This window comes from Sylvia atricapilla, chromosome 7, assembly GCF_009819655.1.
Source record: "Sylvia atricapilla isolate bSylAtr1 chromosome 7, bSylAtr1.pri, whole genome shotgun sequence".
In the NCBI taxonomy this organism is placed as follows: Eukaryota; Metazoa; Chordata; class Aves; order Passeriformes; family Sylviidae; genus Sylvia; species Sylvia atricapilla.
The window spans coordinates 13334079-13355695 of record NC_089146.1 but is presented as its reverse complement, the minus strand read 5'-3'; the positions used below and the strand labels follow the sequence as shown (position 1 = coordinate 13355695).

The 21617-nt window shown below is 40.9% G+C and overlaps 1 protein-coding gene across 1 annotated transcript in view; it reads left to right on the top strand.

The window, feature by feature from the left end:
- Positions 1-4002: 4002 nt before the first annotated feature.
- Positions 4003-21617, top strand: part of PARD3B (par-3 family cell polarity regulator beta) — a 391688-nt gene continuing 374073 nt past the window's right edge. The window contains exon 1 of the mRNA XM_066322656.1: positions 4003-4155. Within this exon, the coding sequence (XP_066178753.1) occupies positions 4036-4155 (120 nt within the window). The 5' untranslated portion in view covers positions 4003-4035. The remainder of the gene's footprint in view (positions 4156-21617) is intronic.

Below are 21617 nucleotides of genomic sequence, written 5' to 3'. Positions count from 1 at the left end.
GGTATCCAAGAAGCATCAGGTGGGAAAGGATGATGGAAAGGGAGACAAGAGTAGGAACCCTCAGTGACAATGGGTTGTTGAATCTGCTCATCCCCTCATCAAACTGAGACTTGAATGTCATGAATATTATCTCATGGATATGTATTTGTGTCTGAAACTCACAACCAGGCTGCCTGCAAAGTACTGTAACCTGATATAAATCAAAAGAAAAAGGCTGCTGTCTTGCTGTGCCATGTTCTCCCTTGGGCCAACATAGGCTTTAAACCCCATTACAGAACTGAGTTCTGATTTATCTTGATTTTCTGGTTTCTGCAGAACTGATTTGGCTGAAAGCTAATCTGGCAAAAAAATTAATTTCCACAGCATCTCAATGCACAGACCTACAACTGTGCGTGCTGGCACATGAAAGGGAATGGATGGGAACAAACAGCTGGGGCCAGGAGGGAGCAGAAGTCCTCCTCTGGGGGGCAAAGCCAGTTTATGCTGCTTACAGCATTAGCTGGATGATGATCTACTTCAAATGAAATATGGTTTAGATTTCTGTCACAGAAACAAGCAGGCAGGTCCTCTTAAATGCACAAAAATAAAAACAAGACCTCATTATTAGTCAGTTTTAAAAGTCACTGTATTTTACTCTGAGAAAGTTTAAATTGGACATAAGGATGAGATGTTGATGACTTGATTCTTAGAGGTTTCGTGTGCCCAACAAGAAGTGGGTTTGGAGCTTTGGGATTTGGAATCCTTCAGATCACAGAGGTCCAAGAGGTACTTTTTTTCCAGGAAAGTAGTTTTTGATCGTGATTCCTGATGATCTCATTCAGGAGCAAATGATGCAGGGATCTGATAATTAAAAATTACCCTCTTCTCTCTTTTGTCATATTGCAACTCATGCTGTAGCTTCTTAAGAAGTTTCCTTTGAATTCCTGTTCAACACTCGTGGTCCTCCAATACTTGGCTTCTTAGCTATGCCAATAGGACAGCTTTTTTTTTTTTTTTTTTTTTTTTTTTTTTTTTTTTTTTTTTTTTTTTCTTGTCACACTGTTACTTGTATTGGAAGAACTTACTTTTGGAAAAGTGCTCCCCATCCCTGAGGGAAAAAATATCATTGCCGACTCTTTGACAGAAGAAAGGGTTCCTTTTCAGAAAGTTGTGCAGACTGAAGTCCCAGGGATAGTTACAGGTAAAACCTTGATAGGTAGGTGTTAATTGTTACCAGATGGCTTCAAAGACTTTCAGACTGTTTCAGCATAAACAAATGTGTAATTTACCCAGAACACAATAATGTCTTATTAGCAGTACCATGCGGTAACTTTCAAAGAGACACTGGCAGACTGTAAACACACTGGTGATTCCTCTGCAACCTTTTCTTACTCCCCCTTGTTGATGCGTGATAATTAAATACAATCTTAGTTTCTATAAGATATTAAACACTCACAGTTAAAGACGACCTTTTATTTCCTTTCTTTCTGGAACAGCTATTGGTCTTTATAGTCTAATCATAGACACTTTGAAACCTGCTGCTTATGCTTCAGGTATGGTGTTGGAGAAAAAGTGGTTTAATTTTTTTCAGTCATACCAGTTGGTCTAACACAACACACTTTCTCTGCCAACAAGCTTTACCCAACTCCAGTTACCATGCATATCACCCGCACTTTTCGGAACTTGAGGAAAAAGAAAATGATACCATGTTTTTTCCTCAGTGTGTTAGACTTGCTTATAAACAGAGAGAAAGGGAAAGAGAAAGAGAGAGAGAGAGAAGCCTTTACATTCACAGTCAATTATTAACCTAACCAAAACCATACAACCACAGGGACCCAGGCTCCCCACCAGCATGTCAGCAGCTGAGCTAGAGGAGTGCCCTGAACTCCTCCTGCCTCCTGCTCCCTCAGATTCTGCTGTGTGGGACTGCTCCCAGTTATCATTTCTCAGGAGCAAAGAAAGATGTGAGGAGCTCTTGCTCCATACCCCAGGTGCTCCTGTTGCTCCCTCCTCGCAAACCCAGTTTACAGAACTGGCTAGGAGTTATACCAAGGCTTCTCTTTTTCTCTTTGATTATTTTTCATGTGAGTCACGTTTGTAGCCTATCTGACTTGCTGGTCTTTCCAGCAGCTGGCAGGAATGCCCGTTTAGCATGATGAATGCTTTACAGTGGTGCTGACCCACAAGAAACCACTGAGCTCTGCTCTGCTGTTGGGAGCCAACAGTGAGCTGGCTTGGGGCTGAGCTGGCGGGGACACAGTGGTGTGTCTGAAAAGGCCACATGGGCTGACTCCAGGGAACCTTTCAGCTGCCCCCAGCAGTGTCCTAGCTGCTCTAGAGATCTTTCTGGCCTACAAGCTGTGCTACCTTACCCACAGTGTTTTCTGAAGAAACAGAAAATTCCTGTTTCTTTGCATTGCTTCTTTGCTTCTGGAGGGAAAAAGAAAGTAATTTTTCTATGGCTCAAAGCATATGGGACACACATTTGTTCACTTGCACATGCAAACACATGTACACACCCAGGGAAAGCAGCTCCATATATGGCTTAATGGATTATTTTCCTGTGATTTGCTCTGAAATGCTGAGGGCTGGTGGCAGACACTTCTGGGTTTGAAGAGGCAAGGAGGAATTGTTTACCACCTGCATCAGTCTCACACACCACTTGTGCCTGTTCCTAAGGAACCAGGATGAACTTTCCACTTGCTGGAATTTTTGCGGCTCTGTCCTCATCTCATCACAAAACTTCTCTATTCACTTCAACCTTCAGCTTATACTGTTCTGGCCCACTTCCACTACAACATCTCTGGTACTGTCATTTGGTTACATCACACAGCACAGGGCTTGGACTGCCTATTTGAATGCTAATGTGAACCGGTGAGGCAATTTTACTGCAGTAATAGTCCCCTTGTGCTGTGTGATGTCATGCTGTGGTTTAGAGGTATTTTTATACTGCCTTTGCTTTGCGGTGATTTTCAGTAACACACGTCTCTGTGGGTAGATTGATCTGTTACGATTGTGTCGAGTATTTGTGCTGTTGTGTGTGGTCTAGCGGTAGGTAAGATGCAGGGAGCGCTACTTGGTTACCAAGTAGCACAGAAAAGTGTACTTTGCAGAATAGTAGGTGTTTGGGGAGTGCTGCAGACCCTCACACCCCATTATGCAGGCTGTGTGGCTTTGCTGTACAACATTTTGAAGGGTATGGGTTGTCACTGTATTGGGGTGACGGGCTTCTCCGTGTGTTGCTGTATCTTGAAGAGCAGATGTGGTGCTTGGGAGCGCCTGAAGGTCGCTGTGCGGTGTGACAAGGTGCATGTGAGGTCTCGTGTCAGTCACTGAAGGTCGGGGTGGGCACACGTGTGCAGGTGTTTCACAGCTTCTCGGGGCGAGGGCTGTGCTGCGGCCCCGGTCCTTGCACCAGGGAGCAGGTTGGGCACAGTTTCTCTCTCAAGTGTATTTTGTGCGCCACGGGGCCTGCTGGATGCGCGAGGGATGCTCTGTGCCTACCGCGGTCCAGCGCAGCGCCGTGCAGGCGGGAGGGCTGCTCGGCCAGCCGGGCACACAGCTCCCCGCGGCCCGCGGAGCCCCGCGGAGCCCCGCGCTCCAGCGTCAGCATTCCGGGCCGGGGCCGCCGGCGCGGACCGGGCTGGGCGCTGCGGCGCGGGCGCACCCCGGCCGCCCGCTGGGCACAGCGCGGCGTGCGGGGACCCCCATCCTCCGGCCGCACGGCGAGGACGCCTCCGCCCGGGGCGCTCAGCCGCGGCTCCTTTAAGCCCGGCCCGGCGCCCCGTGCCCCGGGCGAGCGCCGCCGCCGCCCGCGGCCGCCCCGCCCGGCCCGGCCCGGCCCGCGCCTCCCGGAGCGCCGGGCGGGGCGGGGCGGGCACGGCGGAAGGAGAGGCCGCGGCCGGGCCTCGCTGCCGGCGCTGCCCGCGCTCCGAGGCGCAGCCCCGCGGGAGCACCTGCCGCCCGCCCCCGTGGGGCCGCCGAGCCGCACCTGCCGGCGCCGCCGGGCCGGGCGCCGTTCGCGGGCGGGCAGGGCGGGCATGGCGGCGCGCTGAGATGAAAGTGACCGTGTGCTTCGGGCGGACCGGCATCGTGGTGCCCTGCAAGGACGGGCGGCTCCGCGTGCGGGACCTGACCCAGCAGGCGCTGCAGCGCTACCGCAAGGCCCAGGAGAAGGTGAGCGGCGGCCGGGCCGTGCGCGGAGCCGGCGCGGGGTGAGGGGCGGCGGGGGAAGGCCCGGGGCCGGCGCGGGGGGCGGCCGGGCTGGCGGGGCACGGAGGGGCACGGAGCGGCTGCCGGGCCCCGCGGGGGCCACGGGCACGGCCCCGGCTGGGCGCCCCGGGCAGGCGCTTGGTGTGCGCAGCTGATGGCGGCGGGCGGGGAGCGTGTCCCGCTCGGCTGCCCAGCCAGCATGGCTGTTACTGCTCTGCGTGTTGACTAACAAACTTGAAACGGACTCTGAGTGTTACAATAAGTGAATTTCGCTCTAGTTTGTGTTTCCTGGCATCAGCTGCTCGGTGAGGTGCTATCTGCATGGGAAGGTGATTTCCTTTTCATGAAAGGAGCTTTAAGTTTTTCTTTGGCTGTACCCAATTGAGCATAAATTTTTTTTTCTTTTTTTTTTCTCTAAGAAACAGGTGCTGAAGGCTAATGGGGTACTGTTCAGTATTGATGAAAGGCCTAGTGTTGCAAATACTGCTTTGTGAAAGAGATTCCAGTTATAAGCCCTGAATTAAGGGCTTGCAGGATTGTTCATCTTCCTAAAACGTCTGAGTGAAAAGTACAGCCAACATCTTATGGACTCTGTTTTGTGACATCTGCAAGTTTCTTATGGGCCCAGTCAACTGTTTGATATCCTGAATGCAAAACTGGAAGTAAATTCTTGTTCTTGCAGATTTAGAGAAAAAACTTGCTTCTGATATGTTAAATACATCATGAACAGCTGAGTCTGGTCTAGTAGAGATTGCTGTGGTCTCCATGTTGGTCCTTCTGAGCAAGTGTCATGCCTCAAGCTGCCTTAAGACGCATAGAGCTTGACAAATATTTTGCATTAAAAGTCTTTTTTCCTAATGATGCTGTTTGTGTGTAATAACTACAAAACGTTTGTAGAATTCCTGGTGCTGTTAGAGTCAACAGTCAGTGGGATCTTTTGCACTAAAGTATAGTTCAGAGTACTAAAATATGCTTTCGGGAGATGGGCTTTATCAGAAACAAAATTACTTTCAGCTGTGTTAAATGAAGAAATTTACAAATTGATTTCAGCTTTTGATTTGCGTTTGTGATGACATTGGAATTAGTCTCGTGATGATGGCTTAAAGGTGGCCTACAAAGCCTTTGTATAAGAATTTCAAGTCCCTTTCCTCCTGTTTATTTACTTTTTTTTTATTCCTTTAGAAAGGAGTAGAAGGGTGCCTGCCTTTTTAGCTGAAGCCTTGACTGTTCTAGAAGGCTCAGTAAGCAATTATAGGATAGAAATTCCAACAGTGTGAGAAAGCTTCGGATAAATGCCAGACACTTAAGGTGTACTACAGTTCTCATGAATTTGTAGCCAGTTTGCCATTAAAGTAGTATCTAAAGAATTTTTTTTATGCCTAGTAGTCATCTCCTATGTTCTCCTATGCCCTTCAGTGTGAGGTCAAAATCATCAGCCTTTTTTATAGGACAGCCAGAGGCCGGAGTCCATGTTTTTGACCTTGTGTTTCTTCCTTTGCAAATAAACTGGAGTGGGTTTGTTTCGTTTGTTTTCTTTTTTGTTATTATTATTTCCTTATACAAATGTTGACTACCTTATTCTGCATCATAGGGGGACAAAGTGGGTACAAGCCAGTTTGTTCAAAAATTGCTGATCACTTTGAGTAATGGAGCTTCATAGCTAGATTTTATACAAGGATGTGTAAAGAGGTAGAGTGGGAGAGCAGCATAAGGACTTGAAAAGCCGAATAGGTTTTCATTCAAGTTGCTAAAAAAAAGTTTTATGCCTTGTGCATCCTCTTCCCATCCCCCTGTTCACTGGAAATGTAAACATGTCTGTTGTAGTGCTTTGATTAGCTGGCTTCCAATCTACAAGGTTTGCAGTGCAACTGGCCAAAAAGATAAATTTCTTCTTATCTTGACAAGCATCATTCAGCATTAGATTGCTTTCCTGGGGGGAAATTTGGGGTTAGTAAAATAGATCATACAGATGTCTCAAACAATTAATTTTATTACCTTTTGGAGCATTTTTGTCTGATGTAACGTGATGGATTGGGTGTTTTGCTGCTTTCCTTCTCTTTGCTCTTTCTAAAATTAACTTTCTTAAGAAATTGTAACATCTTCCTGGGAATGGGATTATCTCAAGATAATTAACAGCTAAAATGTGCTGTGAGGTGTGCACACGTAAACAGGTTTGTGCTGAAGATAACTGGATATTTGTTTTTTCTTTTAAAAATATTTAGAATGCTTGGAATACTTTGTGACAGAATGCTGCTCTTTCTGTTGGCATGTTAAGTGTTCTTTTTCTAAGCTTTTTATTTAAGTGTTAAAATCTTTTAAATGAGCTAAGTGGAAAATTTTATTGTTAAAGTGCCTGAAGTATTTGGAGAGGGAGGGAGAATTGATACAAGGAATATCTTACATAGCTGTAGAAGGGAAAATGAAAAGGGTAGCTAGGTTACAAACATTAGGAACTTTTTATTAGTTATAGAACTGTCAAATACCACAAAAATGTTTGAGAGGCTCTGCATTTTGGAAGTTCTCCTGGAGGTCTAGTTTGGTAGTCTTATCCTACAGTCACTTGTCTGTCAAAGAGGAAGCTACTAGATTAAAGTATTAATTCATGTATATTGTAAAATATTTGAGTACACGTATACAAATAAAAATTTTTGAATTGGTATAAACTACTTCGCACTTTTTTTATACTTATTATGAGAGGAAAGTCGATGCAGTAAGTTGTTAGGCCTCTTGTTTCTCTTGTGACACTTTTGGTAGATAGCTGAGAACTTGGTGGGCAGTTGCCTATTGTAGCCTCCTGTTTTTCCTTGGCAAATTTGATTTGGATTCTTGACTGTGTTGGTAAGGTGTGGTCATGAAGGCTCAGTTGCCTCAGTTAATGAAGTTGCTTTGTTAACTGAACCAAAACACTGGGCCAATTTCAGTTGAGGAATTGGACAGTAATTATTTCTTGATGCTACTGAATTTAATGGCTTTTAGAGATACTGTGGTAGTTCTGAATGGGCAGATCCTGTCAGATTCACTGGAGGATACAGTAACTGCCTGGACTTGAGAACTTTGTGTTACAGTATCAAGAGATTTCTGTGGTCTAGGATTTTGTGATGTGAGTAGTCATAGACGTTTAAGAAATCGTTTGTTGATCAGCTGCTTTGTGAGAATTGTAAATAATTTTTCAGGGGAGTCACTGTTGTCTCAGAAAGTGACTTGAGCAAAGCTAAGTTTGTTGGAACTCTTGTGACTCAGGATCTGCTCTTGTTGCTGTTTAGTAATGTACATTAAGGCTTCCTGCTGACAGGTAGATACAGTAGATTAATGATTCCTTATTGCCAGTCCAGTCCCTAACTTGATTTTTTGGTGCCTTAGGGAGGAGTTGTGTGTCATCTGTTGCATTTAGGATTCTTTGCTTGAGTAAGAACAGATGTACTGCAAAAGAGTTGCTTTGCTGTGCCTGATACTGTGTTTGCTTCTCTGTAGCTCTAAGACATAGCCTTGGATGCAGGACAAGGCACCCTGTTGATTGTTTTCCAGTCAGTTGTCAGAGGCTTTTTTCCCCTCCCCCAAGTATATGAATGAGAGGAAAAAGATGAGTTCTGGGTCAGCATGGAGGGGTTTCATGGGCTCTTGTGATGTTGTCTGGATTTGCGTGGTCCTGTTGGAAGCAATTCCTTAAAATACACGTGGGGCCAAATGCCCTCAAGGTAGATGCACTGTTGTGCTCAGATCTCTCCCCTTGGAAATGCTGTTCTCCCACGTTTGAGGCAAGAGTTGAATTACCAGCTTTGCAGTGGAGCCCTTGGCTCAGCTGGAGGTCTTTGCTTGCTGTCTCACAGGCCTTGAATGTTGTTGGTACAGAAAGTGATGTCTGCCCAGGGAAATGAGACTAGCTAAGTGAAATCCACTGTGACTTTTCTTTAAGCTGCAGTGAAACTTTCCTGAGGAAAATGTGTGAAACGTCTTGCTGCTCCAGATGTTCTTTATCTCTCTGGAGGAGCCAGAGATGGGAAAATGGTGGTTCTCATCTGTGTGTTCATTTACTCATGTTTGCATACACAGCACTTACCTGGATGGCTGATTGAAGTGACTGCTTTGGCTGCCTGCAGTGCTGTTCCTGGAAGCCAGCTGAATGGGTGGGACATAGAAGTGGTGTAGCAAAATTAATAAGCACTGCAATTTGTGGTTTAAAATTTGTCACTTTAGGCACAGTTAAATTCTTGAGTGGCTCACTCTCAACAGCCTCTGTGAGCCTCCTTTGAGAATGTGGATAGAGACAGTCAAATATTAGTCTTGTCTTGTCTTCCAAGAACTTGATCTCCACTTGTAACAGGCATTAGTGTGTCTTTCCATTCATGAGACCAGACAGAGGCCAGCAGTTAATCCTGGAATGATGATGAGAATTTTGATTTGCAGTCAGACTGAGTAGGAAGCAATAAGATAGTAGGTTAATTCAAGAATGGCGTGGTTTTGATTAGAATGAGGAAAACAATAGGTGATTTGGGGTGTATTGATGATCTTTCCCAAATTAGATGCATTTGAAGAGCTAATGCTGCAGGTTGATTGTTTATATAATTTTGTGAGTTCTACTAATAAAATGCTTTCTTAGTTTCTTTCTGTTCCTGCTTGCTGACCACATGACAATTAGTGTTTTGGAGTTAGGTGTTGCTGTTGTAAATCAGCCAGCTAAACAGAAGAACTAAATGTTCTTGTAGTTCCTCTAAATATATTTGGGATAGGGAGAATGATATTTTTTTTGACTCTAATTCTTACAAAAGATGTTTGCAAAACCAGAAGACTTTTTCAGAAGATATATGTGAAAAGTTTTGAAAGAAGTCCTTTTTTTATGACAATTTTTCTGTTTTGGGCAAATTATAAGTATTTAGTCCTTTATAAAGGCAAAGCAATAGAGTTGTATTTGAGTGGCATTTGTGTACTTTTGTTTTGGACCTGGTCTCTAGATTTTGTTATTTTTCCCTATCCTTGTTTGTCTAAGTTTATTTTATTTTTTTGCTCTACTAGGGGGCGGGGTGAATCCATAATCTTTGTTTTACCAAAAAAATTCTAAGCTCTGTCTTCAAGTACTTTTTCTTGCTAGAAATTATTTAAACTCCTAATTCCCATATATTTCTTAGTATGCTTAATCAGCTACAGTGTGTTAATGAGCGTATACATTGTTTTGGCAACTGATAAATTTCAATGAACAGCTTGATTATCATTTCTGTATTCAGCCTTTGGAGTTGTCACTATGATACTGTACTAAAAAATGAGACTATAACTTGATACGCTCCTTTCTCATTACCAGTGTATGAGTTTGAGTAACTGACTCATATATAGGAAGACAGGCTATATGAGTGGGGGAAGTAAAGAAAATGGAAGGAAACAAATGATTACAGAAACTCTTTATTGACTTAAAAACTTGAGTGGTGATATTGCTTTGAGATTGGGAACATCTTTTATGTGGCAGAACTTTGGGTCCCTTAAAAATTTTTCTGGATCACTTTTACAGTGACCCAGAAAAACTGAGAGTTAAAAAGTGCCTGCCTTTTCATAACTTTTGTGTAAAACGTCTGCTGCTGTGTTGTATCATAGCCACTAATGTTGAGATAATGAAATTTTTAATAGAATTTCAGGCTCTTTTTCTCACAAGTGTTTATAATCTCTACAGAAGAACTGCCTTTGAATTTAGATTTGTCATAGAAAACATCTTCTAGGACATTATGTAGTTACGCAACATGAAAAAAAAAATTGATCCCCTTTTTCCTTGTAAGAAGTTGACTATTGCCAGTAATGGGCTTTTGGCTGAATATTGAGTTTTGCCTGATGTTAATGTGTTTCAGGGGAGCTCAGTTGAAAGGTAGAGCTGGATAAAACTGGTGGGAATTCAACAGGCAAAATGGGAGTTACCTGTTCTGGAAATACTGCAGGTCAGACTTCAGTGTATGTGATAACACCAAGTGTCCATTTTTCTTCTCCCAGATCATGTTTACCAAGTTCTGAGTACTATTCAGCTGTTATTAATTGAGATACAGTGAAGATTTGTGTAGTAACTGAATGCTAAATCAGTCATAGGAGAAAACCATTAAAGAGCAGTACAGAATTCTAAGTAGTGACTGCTTGCTGTTGCTCTTTGCCAAGTTGAAGATAAACTCTGAATAGACTTGTAGGAATTTGTGAAGAAGGAATTCAAACCTCAAATGGTATTTCTGGCATGGGATGGAACCGGGAGGTGCTTTTGCTTGCTGCATACAATGCAGTTTTAATGGTTTTTTTTGCTTAAGTGTCTGAAAAAGGAGGGTTGTGTTCTACCGATATTTTCTGAAAAACATAATGTTTTTAGATTAACAGATAGAGTTATTTGGGCATAATGTTGTGTGACTTTACTTTCCTCTTTACTCATTCAGTATGATAGGTCAGTTGAATTGCAGCATACTGTGCTGTCTGGCATCCTGCTACTGAAGCAGCAGACGTCCTCCCCCGTTGAGCAGAACATTCTTTAGGCTTTCCTAATGATTTGAATGTCAGAACTGCAGCTTTCCTAGGCATGAAGACCTATTGCTTCATTATTATAAACTCCCTCTAACCCCCTATAAACATGCATGTGTTTCATCCTTAATGAATATGATAACACTAAAAGTCTCAAGCAATTAGTAGCACTGAAAACAGATTCTGCTTTGTATTTTTATATTCCATTCTTGAATCTTATGCATACGGATATACTCATTTTATGTTGGGGAACTGACTGAACAGAAATGACAGGCTCGTGTGAATGGCTTATTGATAGAAATTGTCTTGTGAGTTCCACTCAACTAGACAGTGCCCTAAATACATTGTTAAACTGAGAAAGCTGCTTCATATGAGAAATTTAGAAGATCACCATGTTACAAGAACTTTTGGGAAAAAAGCCTCTGCAGTATTTGTGTAGTATTGTCATTAATAAAAGCATTTTTTGTTCCCCTCAGGTTATATGTTGCTGGGATAGTTCTATAAGCCTTCTCATCAGTACTTTCTTACTTCCATAGGATTATTTTAGTAACTTATTTGTAAAGGAAACTTAGTGTTATAACAAATTCCTGTTTGCACTGGATAGTTGGACTGTTTTCCTCACTTTAAAGAGAAAGTATGTAAGACTTGATTTTGTAAATATTTGGGGTTTTATTCTCTTTATGCTTAATCATTGTGCTAGAGACATCTCCATTAAGGAAACTGTTGTAATGTTTTGGTGTAATCAGGATGTCTCTTCCTTTCCGGTGTAAACGTGTACTAAGCACATCCATTCCGAAGGATGACTTGGCTCTGTTGTGGCTGGTGCCACAGCTCTGCTCTTGGGAATGCTCCCGAGTTGGGAGGTTCAGACAAGTTGCTCGTTGGTTTCACGAGAATCCACTGGCAGCATTTGTTGCCACAGAGAGAACTTCTTACCGCAGTGTTTCTCTTTATTGGCTGTTGTATGTATGAAAAAGAAAACTTGAGAATGCTTGAATGAACATGCTTCTTATAGCCTATAAGGAGACCGTTGGGATGAGGGGTTGGCAGGGAGGAGGATGGATGACTGTGCTCGTACAGAGACTGGTACTTGCAATCACAGGATGCAGTCTGATGGGTAGAAGCTAACAGCTGGCCCTGGACTCCCTCTTTCTACTGGCTAGGTATTTGACCTCAAAGATGAGGCTCCATTGAGCCAAATGATTTTGCACAGTAGAGTTTGTCTGATAGAATAGAATGTTTTTCAGATTACCAATAGAATGAATGCTGTCTACTGGTGAATCATAATACACACCCTCCCTGTCATTTTCCTTTACAAAAATGCAGTAATTTCTCAATGAGTAGAAGAAAATGGAATGCTTAAAGGAGAATTACGTGCAATCCCAAGAACATAGACGTGCACTCCTTAAAAATTGGTGGCTCTATTTTTTTACTTTGACTAATCAATTTCTCTACTCATATCTCTTTCCTAAAACTTTAAAATACCTTCACATTTTTGTAGACGATACTATCTCATTCACATCAATCCATCAACAGCTGAGTTGGTCTTTATTGGCAAACCTAAACATCTAAATTACAGATTTTCTGAGAGGAGACAAAAAAATCCTATATATAATCATCTCCTGTTTCTTTTGCATGTCAATGTACAGTTCAAGCAAGAGTAGTTCCAGCTCAAAAAAAGTTAGAGACCAGCAGATCTCCATTTGGACCTTTGAAGGAGAGATGAGTCATAAATCCTAGTGGGTTAATCCTGTGAGTATGGTGTATTTGTTCTGTATCCAAACCCTGGAGCACCCATTTGTTGACCATTTTACAATTAAGGGCTATTTCTTATAATTTGGGTGTGGCTTTATGCCTTCTATTTTTCCTGTGAGAGGTACTGGTAAAATAGACATTTCCCTGAGAGCTACCATGACAAGGTTCTGTCTTGGGTGATCTGCCTGATCTTCAGGTGATGATCTGCTGCAGAAGGGGCTGCTTGAAAAGGTGCTTATACCTGCTCTGTAGCTTGTCCTCTTGGCTGCCGTGCCAGGGGGATGGGCAGGCTTCAGTATGTCTTTGTAAGTTTTGATGATGTCCATAGTAAAGTAGCTTCCTATTTATGTTTCTCCTCCAACTACAAGTTATGAGGCCATGTGGTCTTTCCTAGCCTTTGTTTATATTTTTGTGTTAGTCTTGCAATGCTGGATGTCATTAATGATGGTAAGACCAGAATTTCACGGTGAAGATTTGGGGATGATTCCATCATTTTCCCGTGTTTTGAGGAGTTTTACTGCTGCCAAATATAGGCATCATTCACTTCAGTTCCTGTAGGTCAGGCATTTTTTTGTTGAATGCAGTTCAGTTTGTTGCAGTTTGCCTGCTGTGACCTTCACCCAAAATGATGATGAAGATAATTTCTTTTTTAAATCCTCTGTGATACTCATTTGGTGGGTAGTATTTTGAGTGTTAGAAAGCTTTCCACTAACATCCTCTGCTTGCCAATTCTTATTTCTGAGCACAAGCCAGGAGTGAAACACTACAAATTTAAAGCTCTAAAGACTTTGCTCTTATTGGAAGTGTTGGCTGCAGGCTGCTTTGGATACAGAGTTTTGTAGGTGATGAGTTTCATGAATAAAGAAGATAGAATGTGACCTGGAACTCTGTTTAACTGACTTCTTCCTCCACAGCTCATCAGAATTCCACATGCCTTCTCACCCTGCTACTCCTGCCTGCTGGTCAATTGCAGAATATTCTTCCTATGGATTCCTGGTTGAGCAGCTTTTAAGATTCTCTCTTCCAGCTGCAACTTTTTCTATAAGGCTTTCTGAACTGGAAAAAAAATATCTGAGATGTTTCATTTCAGTTTTTTTTTTTTTTTTTAATCAGTCCTAGATGTTAAACACCACAAAGGCAGGACAGAAATACAGTGATGCATAAGTTGGGTAAGCAATAAAGAAAGCTACTTGTGACAGTGTGTCTGTAGCTCTTCTAGAAACAGAAGTAGTTCAGGGGTTCTGCAAATCTGACCAGGATGGTGTTGCTGTTTTGCAGCAATTAAAGTCTAGAGTGCCTCACTGTACCCTTTCTCTTTCACAGGTAGTGAGGCCCTCGCAGCTGTGCAGTGAAAGCTGCCTCACTCTATCCCAGGCAAAACCAAGGGACTTTCTCTAGCTTGTGTCATACTTCATCCTCAGTGAATTGGATGATGGTGCTACATCTCACCTGTACAATTTTTTAAACTCAGACAAGCTTCTGCTTATGAACTAAATAGTCCCAAACTGTTCAATTTCCTGTTTAAGTTACTTCTCTAAAGCAGTTTAATTTTCATTATCTTGATTTTTATTTGAACTGTGGGTTAGTCTACATAAAAGCCTGTGTGGAAACCAGAAGTCATACAGGAATTTATTTTTTTTTTGTTGAGTGAAGACTCCAGAGGGCTTGCTTTTAGAAAAAAAAGGTGCAGTATTTGTTAAGCTTGCAGGAAAAAAGAGAGGCAAACATAAATCACATCAATCAAATGTTTATATGTTGTAAACTCTGAAATGCTGTTTGCCTCCAAATCACGTTCCTTCTACTCAAACTGAGTTAGAAAGTTATTTGCTGTAACAGTGATTTTTATTAAAGGTGTAGTGATTTTTTTAACAAATAAAATAATTGGCTGCAGTAGGGGGTTGTCAGCAATCTATTAGATTATTTTTGCAAGGTCGTTTATTTCATACCAAGTGTGAGTTAATTTGTGGAAATACCTGGTCTGTTCTAATGTGTAAAAAATGTAGCATACTTTGCGTTGACTCTGGTTTCAGTTGTATTTTCTTTAGGTTACTCACTCTGCTGAGATTTCTATACAAATTCTGTATTTTTATCTAGGTTGCTACCCAGCCCTCCCCATTCTCTAGAACAGGCTACATCAGTGTACTAATGCATAAAATTTGCTTAATTTGCGTATTTTTCAAAAGTCTGTGTCTCATGGTTGCCTTATTTAACAGATACGTATTTTTTTAGTCAAATTTCCCACATTACTGTCATCTTCTGTTGCTGGCACCTCTCAGCCTGTTCTTTGTCTGCTCAAAGAATAGAATATTGGAGAGGCGATGGCTCTCTTCAGTTGCATCTTCCCATGTCTTGCGTAGGGTGGAAAGACTTGCTGAATTTTTTTAAGGACTGATGGGAGTTAACATGCTCAGCTCCTTCAGAATTAGGTTTATTTGAAAAGCCAAGCTGCTGCCAATTTACAGTTAATTTTCCCCTGCTGGCTGTAATAAATGTACCCTGAACAAATGTTGCAGGAGTTCCTGGCATTATAAGCTACAAAAAGAAAACTCCCTGAGGAGCTGGAAACCTGAAATAGTTGTTTTGGGTGACAGAAAGGAGAAGGTTCATTGGCATTTCAACGTTGTGCATAAAGACCAGCATTTGCATAGTAGTAGTCAGGATGCAGGTGTTGTTTAGAATGTAATAAAAAAGGAAGATGCATTTTTTTGAGGGAAAAAAGTGCATGTGTGCATGAAAAAATTAATTTAATGTTAGGGTTTGATAAAGATAAATTATGACTCTTCTGTATTCTGAGGGGAGAAGATTTACATGTAAAAATCCAGAGAAGTCTTCTCTGTTAATGTTTCAGGAGCAGTTATTTGGATAGCTCTCATTCAGCTGCTGACTAATGGGAGGTGCTAACTTTACCTGAAAAACCCTCATGGAAACCAGTGCACTGACTTCATGAAGAGCAGAATTAGAGCAAAATTAATTTTTGCTCTAAAAACTCAGCATAGCTCATAAATGCTTAGAAGAACACTTGTGACTTGTGCATTTTAAATATATTACCTCTAAGGGTGTTTTCCTTCTGATTACTGTTGTGTTCAATCCACTTACTTTTTCCAACTGTCAGCAGAACAGAATTGCTCTAAATGCTTCTGCTTTTCACATACTTCCACTTGGGTATTGTGTTGGCCCCTTAATCTCTGAGTCTGGAAAATGTTGTTTTAGGTAGTTTTCCCTTTAAATTGAATTTTGTTTGTTATGGGGGAGTACTTCATGCAAGTAAGAATGTGAAAGGAGTAGATGGTTTGTGTTTGTACTTTCAGGGTGCTTTTTTCTTATTAGGCCCTTCCTTATTAAAAATGTAATGCTAAAGCTGGACCGCATCCTCCTCTGGTCATCCTGGGTCTCTGGTAGCTGTGCTTGCAGTGTAATTTTTTTGTTTATTTTGCTGCAACAATATTCACTACTATTTAGCTCTGAATAGTGCCTGAATAGATACTTTGGTTGTTTTTATTTAGATATCAGGAACTTTGCAATTATATATGTATCATATTCTTTCTTGTCTGGCATAACAAAATATGCATTAATTGCTATTGTCCTTTTATTAAATAAGCCATATTCAAAGACAGTAGGAAAACACTAGGTAAATTTTTTTTTTTTTTGTAACTTCCTATTTTCCAGATAAAAAGTACATCTGGCAGTACACACACATTGTTTGTCCTGGTGTGACACAACTGTCTTTGAATGCAGTGAAAGTGGAGGAGTCTGGCTTATTGTTCATGGTGCAGTTCGTTAATGGCTGTAGATAGGAAATGAGCATCTCACTAAATGGAAGTCTTGGTCAACCTCTGACTCTTGCCTTAAGGCTTTGAGAATAGACAATATGAAAAAACTCCATCTTCTTTCCAGATGGCTGAATGCTTGATGTGTCTTTATGTTTAGCTGTCATTCAAATGTGAATGCTGTGGTGATTATAAGTGTCTTCCATTTTTCTGTTTGAAATGATCCCTTTTATGCATTGTGTGTTTAGAGATTAACTGTTTGGCTTATCAATATGGATTTTAAAGTAAAAAAAAACCCTCCAACTTCATCATGTAGCAAAATCCAGGATGCTGGTGTTCAGAAGCAGACTTGATGGTGAGGGTCTTAGTTCCACATGCCGTGGTTCAGCCCAAAGTAGTTTTGAAATAGATTGTAGTGGACTATTAACATTCTGTAAAATGTTTCAATTTTAAAACATCTTGTGTGTGGCAAGTTTCATGCTAGTGATTTTTGTTAGTGAAAAAATAGTTTTTTGCAATCTGGGAAGAAAAAGTTTGGTGAAGGAGGCTTTGTGAGATTGAGTTTCTTTTAACTGGGAAAAAAAAGCTAGATTTAATTTTTAAATAATGAGTTTGAATCATGTGTTCTCATGGTGGTTGAGTTCATATTGAAAGATACAAGCTACGGTTTAATGATTGAACTGTTAAATATTGTTGTAGGCTGGAGCACACTTACTGGATTTTCAGGCTGTTTTTCTTGGGGATTTTCTGTGTGGTTCTGAGCCTCATGTCGAAAGAGATACCTACCTATAATAATGCAGCCAAAGCTCTTGCAGGTTCTGTAGGAGTCCAAATCACTTACTTTGTGACCATTAGACCGGTAAATTCTGATGTTATATTTTTTTCTATTAACTGAGAATGGCAGTGTCCGTAGTTAGTAACCATTTAAAGAAAGGAGAATGAACTGCTTCATTGCATGTGCTGGTTTCCTTTTCAGGCGCTGTGATAAAACGTAGTGGAAGTAGATCCAATTACTTTGCTGGGAAGCCTTCAGCATCTTGTGGTGAACTTGTCAGCACTGGGATGACAAGGGTACATCTAGTACAGACCTGCAAACTGTGCTCCAAGACCTGTATGGTTAAACCCCTTTGTTTTCCTCCCTGCACAGCTGATTTGAGTCTGTTACGTTCCACCGCCACCCTTTTAAAATTTTTTTTTAGTGGTTTTTTTGGGTTTTTTTCATTGCTAATCAACTTCTGCCTCAAAAGGATTTTTCTTACATCTTCAAGTGCTTCTAATGCTTTGGTTATTTAAAACTACCCTGGCTGTCTGAGCATCTTTATAGCCCTGGGCCTGTGATTGTCCCTTATTGCTTGATTTTGGAACACAATCACTGAATGTACTGTGAGAGATCTCAGTGAGGAAAGAGACCCCAGGTCCACACTTAACTCCTCTCCAAGGCGAGCAATGAGCTGTGCCTGCTAGGAGGTGTTCAGAGAGCATGGAGAGGGTTGATTAAGGTTGATATGGGCAGTGGCACCCGTGGGAGTTGGTGGCATTTCTGAAATGCACCAGCTTTGGATGTGTGAGAAGGGAGTGGTGGTCTGGGCTCTGACTGGTCCTTCTGACTACAAATCTGGCAGTCTTTGGCAAAATTCCTCCCCAGTCTCTGGTGGTGGTTGAGTCATGCAGGAAATAGGGTGGTACTGCAGCAAAGTCTTGCTGTTCTCTGTGGAATTCAAAAAAATATCTAATGGCTTTCTATGAGGAATTAAGGATATGCTCCTATAGTTTACTACAGCTTTTTTTCTCACTTGAGCTTTGTCTAAAGCTCAGTTTATGTTAAAGTTTGACAGGATTCCAGCATGTTTGGTCTGCATTGTCTTACTAGCATTTGTATTCAGTTTTGTTTAGAGTCTTGTGTTACTCAATCACATCTTTGAAGCTCCCAGCTGCTTCTGATAAGCAGTCCTGTGTCAGCTGCAAATGCATTAATCACTTTATCAAAGAAAGGCCCAACAGTTGTAAATAAAACAATCTTAGATGGTTTCTAGATGCAGGGCTGAAGTGCTGGCTGCCCTTGGAAATGTGAACCATTTATCATTTTTTGAAGATCTGGTATCCTTCAGTGCTGAGTTTGTAACAAACTTGAGTTGTGTTAATTTGTAGCCAGCCTTGTTTTTATCTGTAGCTATACTGAATGATTTGAATTTAAGGCATCATCAGTTTTTACTGGCAAAATAACAGCATTGTCTGGACTTTACTTTTGAAATATACTACTCTTATACACATGCTTTTCTTACTTTTCTCTCCCTCCTCTCATTTCTATGTGAAAAATATATGACAGTTTGAAGGAGTAGCTTTATAGTTCTGTCTATCTCAATGCTGAATTTTAAAAAATCATGGCAGTGGTCCTTAGCCCCCCCAGTTTTACCTTTAGATTATCAAACAAAAAGCCTGTCTCAATGCTAATTAAGTACTTGCCAGGTGCCTGGAGCTGGATAGCAGTTTGCTTATTAGCATAACAATACCACTCTGAATATTGTAGATAATATTTGACATGGAGGACTTGGGATATGAAAGGTAAGCCTTAAAATCTTGTAGGTTTATTTAGAGATGTTTTGTTCTGGAACTTTTGTGTTAATTTGCACAAGGTTGAGTCTTTTGTTGTTGATTCTGCATTGTTGAAGCAGTCTAATCTAATGGACTTGAAAAGCTAAAGGATAATAGTTTATAACTGAAGATCAGTTTGCACTTATATTCTTATATTTGTGTAGTTGTCTTGGATCCAGTGCCTGGCATACAGTGTGCTCCAGTTTTAACTGAGGCTTTGGAGGTTTGGGCTGGTTGTTACAAGTGCAGTGTGTAGACCTCTGTCTAAGTGTGTATTTCCGGTTTTCTTTGTAAAACCAAAACAGGCATGCTTGGTCTTTACTGAAATGATCTTCTTAAATATTGGCGTGTAATGTAAAGGTGGGCTGTGTGATCCTCTACTGATGTAGTCTCTGCATCATATTTTATTCAGGAAATATTCAGATAACTATATTCGGAGAGTGGTTTTTCATTCACATTCAGATTCAATATAAAATCAGAATGCTTTTATATTTGAAGGGTTCCAGTGCTGCAAATTAAGTGAAAGTTGGAGTGTTAATTGAAATAATCTGGGTCATTTTGGATTTATATATCTGTGCTCTGACAAATAGAGAATTCCATGATAAGGAGATAGCAGCAGCTTTTTCTGTTTTCCTCCTCAGACTGAATATGGGAGATAGGTATTTTTCCCCCTGCATATTCAAGTGTCAGGATAAACCAACTCTCTTCTTTCTCCTTTCTGATTACAGTGAAGTGCCTTCCCTGCCTTGTGAAAAAGTCCAGGTAATTTCTCAAAACATAATAATTTAAAGATGGCTAAAGGACAAGAAATCTTCTAGTGCCTCTTTGCCAACACTGTCTCTGAGAGCCAGAGGAGGCTCTGTGTCCTTTCTTCTCCTGTGACCTACAGTATGCAAGTGTTGAGTGGCTCAAGTGGAAGAGTCCTGTTCAATGTGCTTCCCTTGGTTTATTGCCTACCTGAAGAGCCTACACTTGTGTTCATGTTCTGTGATTTGTCTGCTATGATCTCAGGTCAGAATCTTTATCTTCAAGCTTTTTAACAGATGAAACTGTATATATGCAGTTATTTATATGCCTATGTGCTGGGCTCCCTGTAGCTCTCCTCTTTACCTTGAGAGCTCTCTGATGTCTAAGCCCATCTTGCCATAACAAGGTGGCTCTTTATAACCAGTCACTGTTTGCGTTTCTGTCTTCCCAAGGAAAACAGAATGTGTTAACTGTACATGAAAATGAATCGGAGAAGGAAAAATGTGCAAGAAGGATGAGTTTGATACCTCCAAAATCAAGTTTGATATGTGGTGGTGTCAAGAGACTAGGTGAAGATAGAAAGAAGTGATCATCAATCCTTGCTGTGGTGTTTTGACCATTAGTCATGGTGATACTTGGCCCTATTAATTTCTCAGGGCATAATAATTTGAAGATGGCTAAAGATCAAGGTCCCTCTGGTGACTAGGGATTGATTAATGGTATTTTTGACCATTTAAGATCTCAAAGATAAAGCTGATGGTGAGGCGTACTTGTGCTGTGTTAGGCCTCATTCCAAAGACTAAAAAAGAAGCTCTGCTTTTTGAATGTTCATGGTGCCTGGGAAGAGCGAGAGAAGATTTTTCTGCTTTTTTTCGGATGGGTAATGGATTTTTTTTTTTATCACAAATCTTTGGTAGTCCACAGGCTTCATGCATGAATTGTTTGGTTGTTTCATGCTCTTGCCATCCTTGAGGACCAGCAAGACAGTGTGACCAGACTGTGCAAAAACTGCAAGTGTACTGAGATAAATGCAACCTTTCTGACAAAGATGAATGTTTCCCTGCTGACCTGATCTGATTAGTTCCTCTTTTGACATCAGAGTTTTAGCACCTTCAAAGACAGAAACTCTTAGAATGGAATATTTGAAGTGATCTCATGTAAATGACTGTTTTTTCAGAACTCCTTTTCTACTTTCTGCCATTTGGCTATATCGCATGTAATTATGATTTTAAAAAAAAGCACTTGAGGAAAGAATACATTTTCTACAACTAGTATTAAGAGATGAATGAATATGAACAAAAAATTTAGTGTGTGTGAAAATGCATGGAATGAGATTTAATTTTTTAAATAGCTTGTTTACAGGGAATAGTTTAGTATAGTTTGAAAAGAGATAATTTTAAATAGGAGAAATTGTGTTGTTTTGAAGAAAATAATCTTAAATTCACCTCATACTTGAATATTTAATTTATTCCTTTTAGGAGGAGTAAAATTTCATCTGGGTTATTTTACTGGCTGAAGAAAACTTCCTTAACCTATCTAACAAAATTAAAATATGTGCTTTGGTCAGAAGCAAAGCATCATGGGTATAACAACTTAGACTGGCATTACTTCTTGTGATCATGTTTTGGCATGAGGTTTAAAAGCTTATTTGACCTGCTAAATTTATAGTGAAAAGTGAAGAGCTTTGTCTTCATGGACTCACAAGTTTGATTGCTTGGAATGAACTTCTTTGTTCCCCATCACCCCCCTGTTTAAGGTAGAATTCCTCTCTGAAGATCCTTTCTTGTGCAGTTTTATTCTTACAGTGCTTTATTTCGTCTGGAAGATGGATTAGGAAGCATCCGTTACAGTCACCTTTCTAAGACTATTTCTGCTGTATGGCCTTCTGTGTTTTCTGTAGTTTTATTTCTGGATGCTTAAAAGCAGTTTCTCTCTGAGCAAACTACCTTGTCCTTTGCCCTTGCCTCAGCTTTAATTTCTGTCTTTGAGCTCACTCAGTATAGATCTTTCTTAAATATTAATAACTTGAGAAAATGTGTGTCACTCCAGCTGGTAGAAGGCTATAAAGAAGTTTTATCTTCTCCCTTGCAG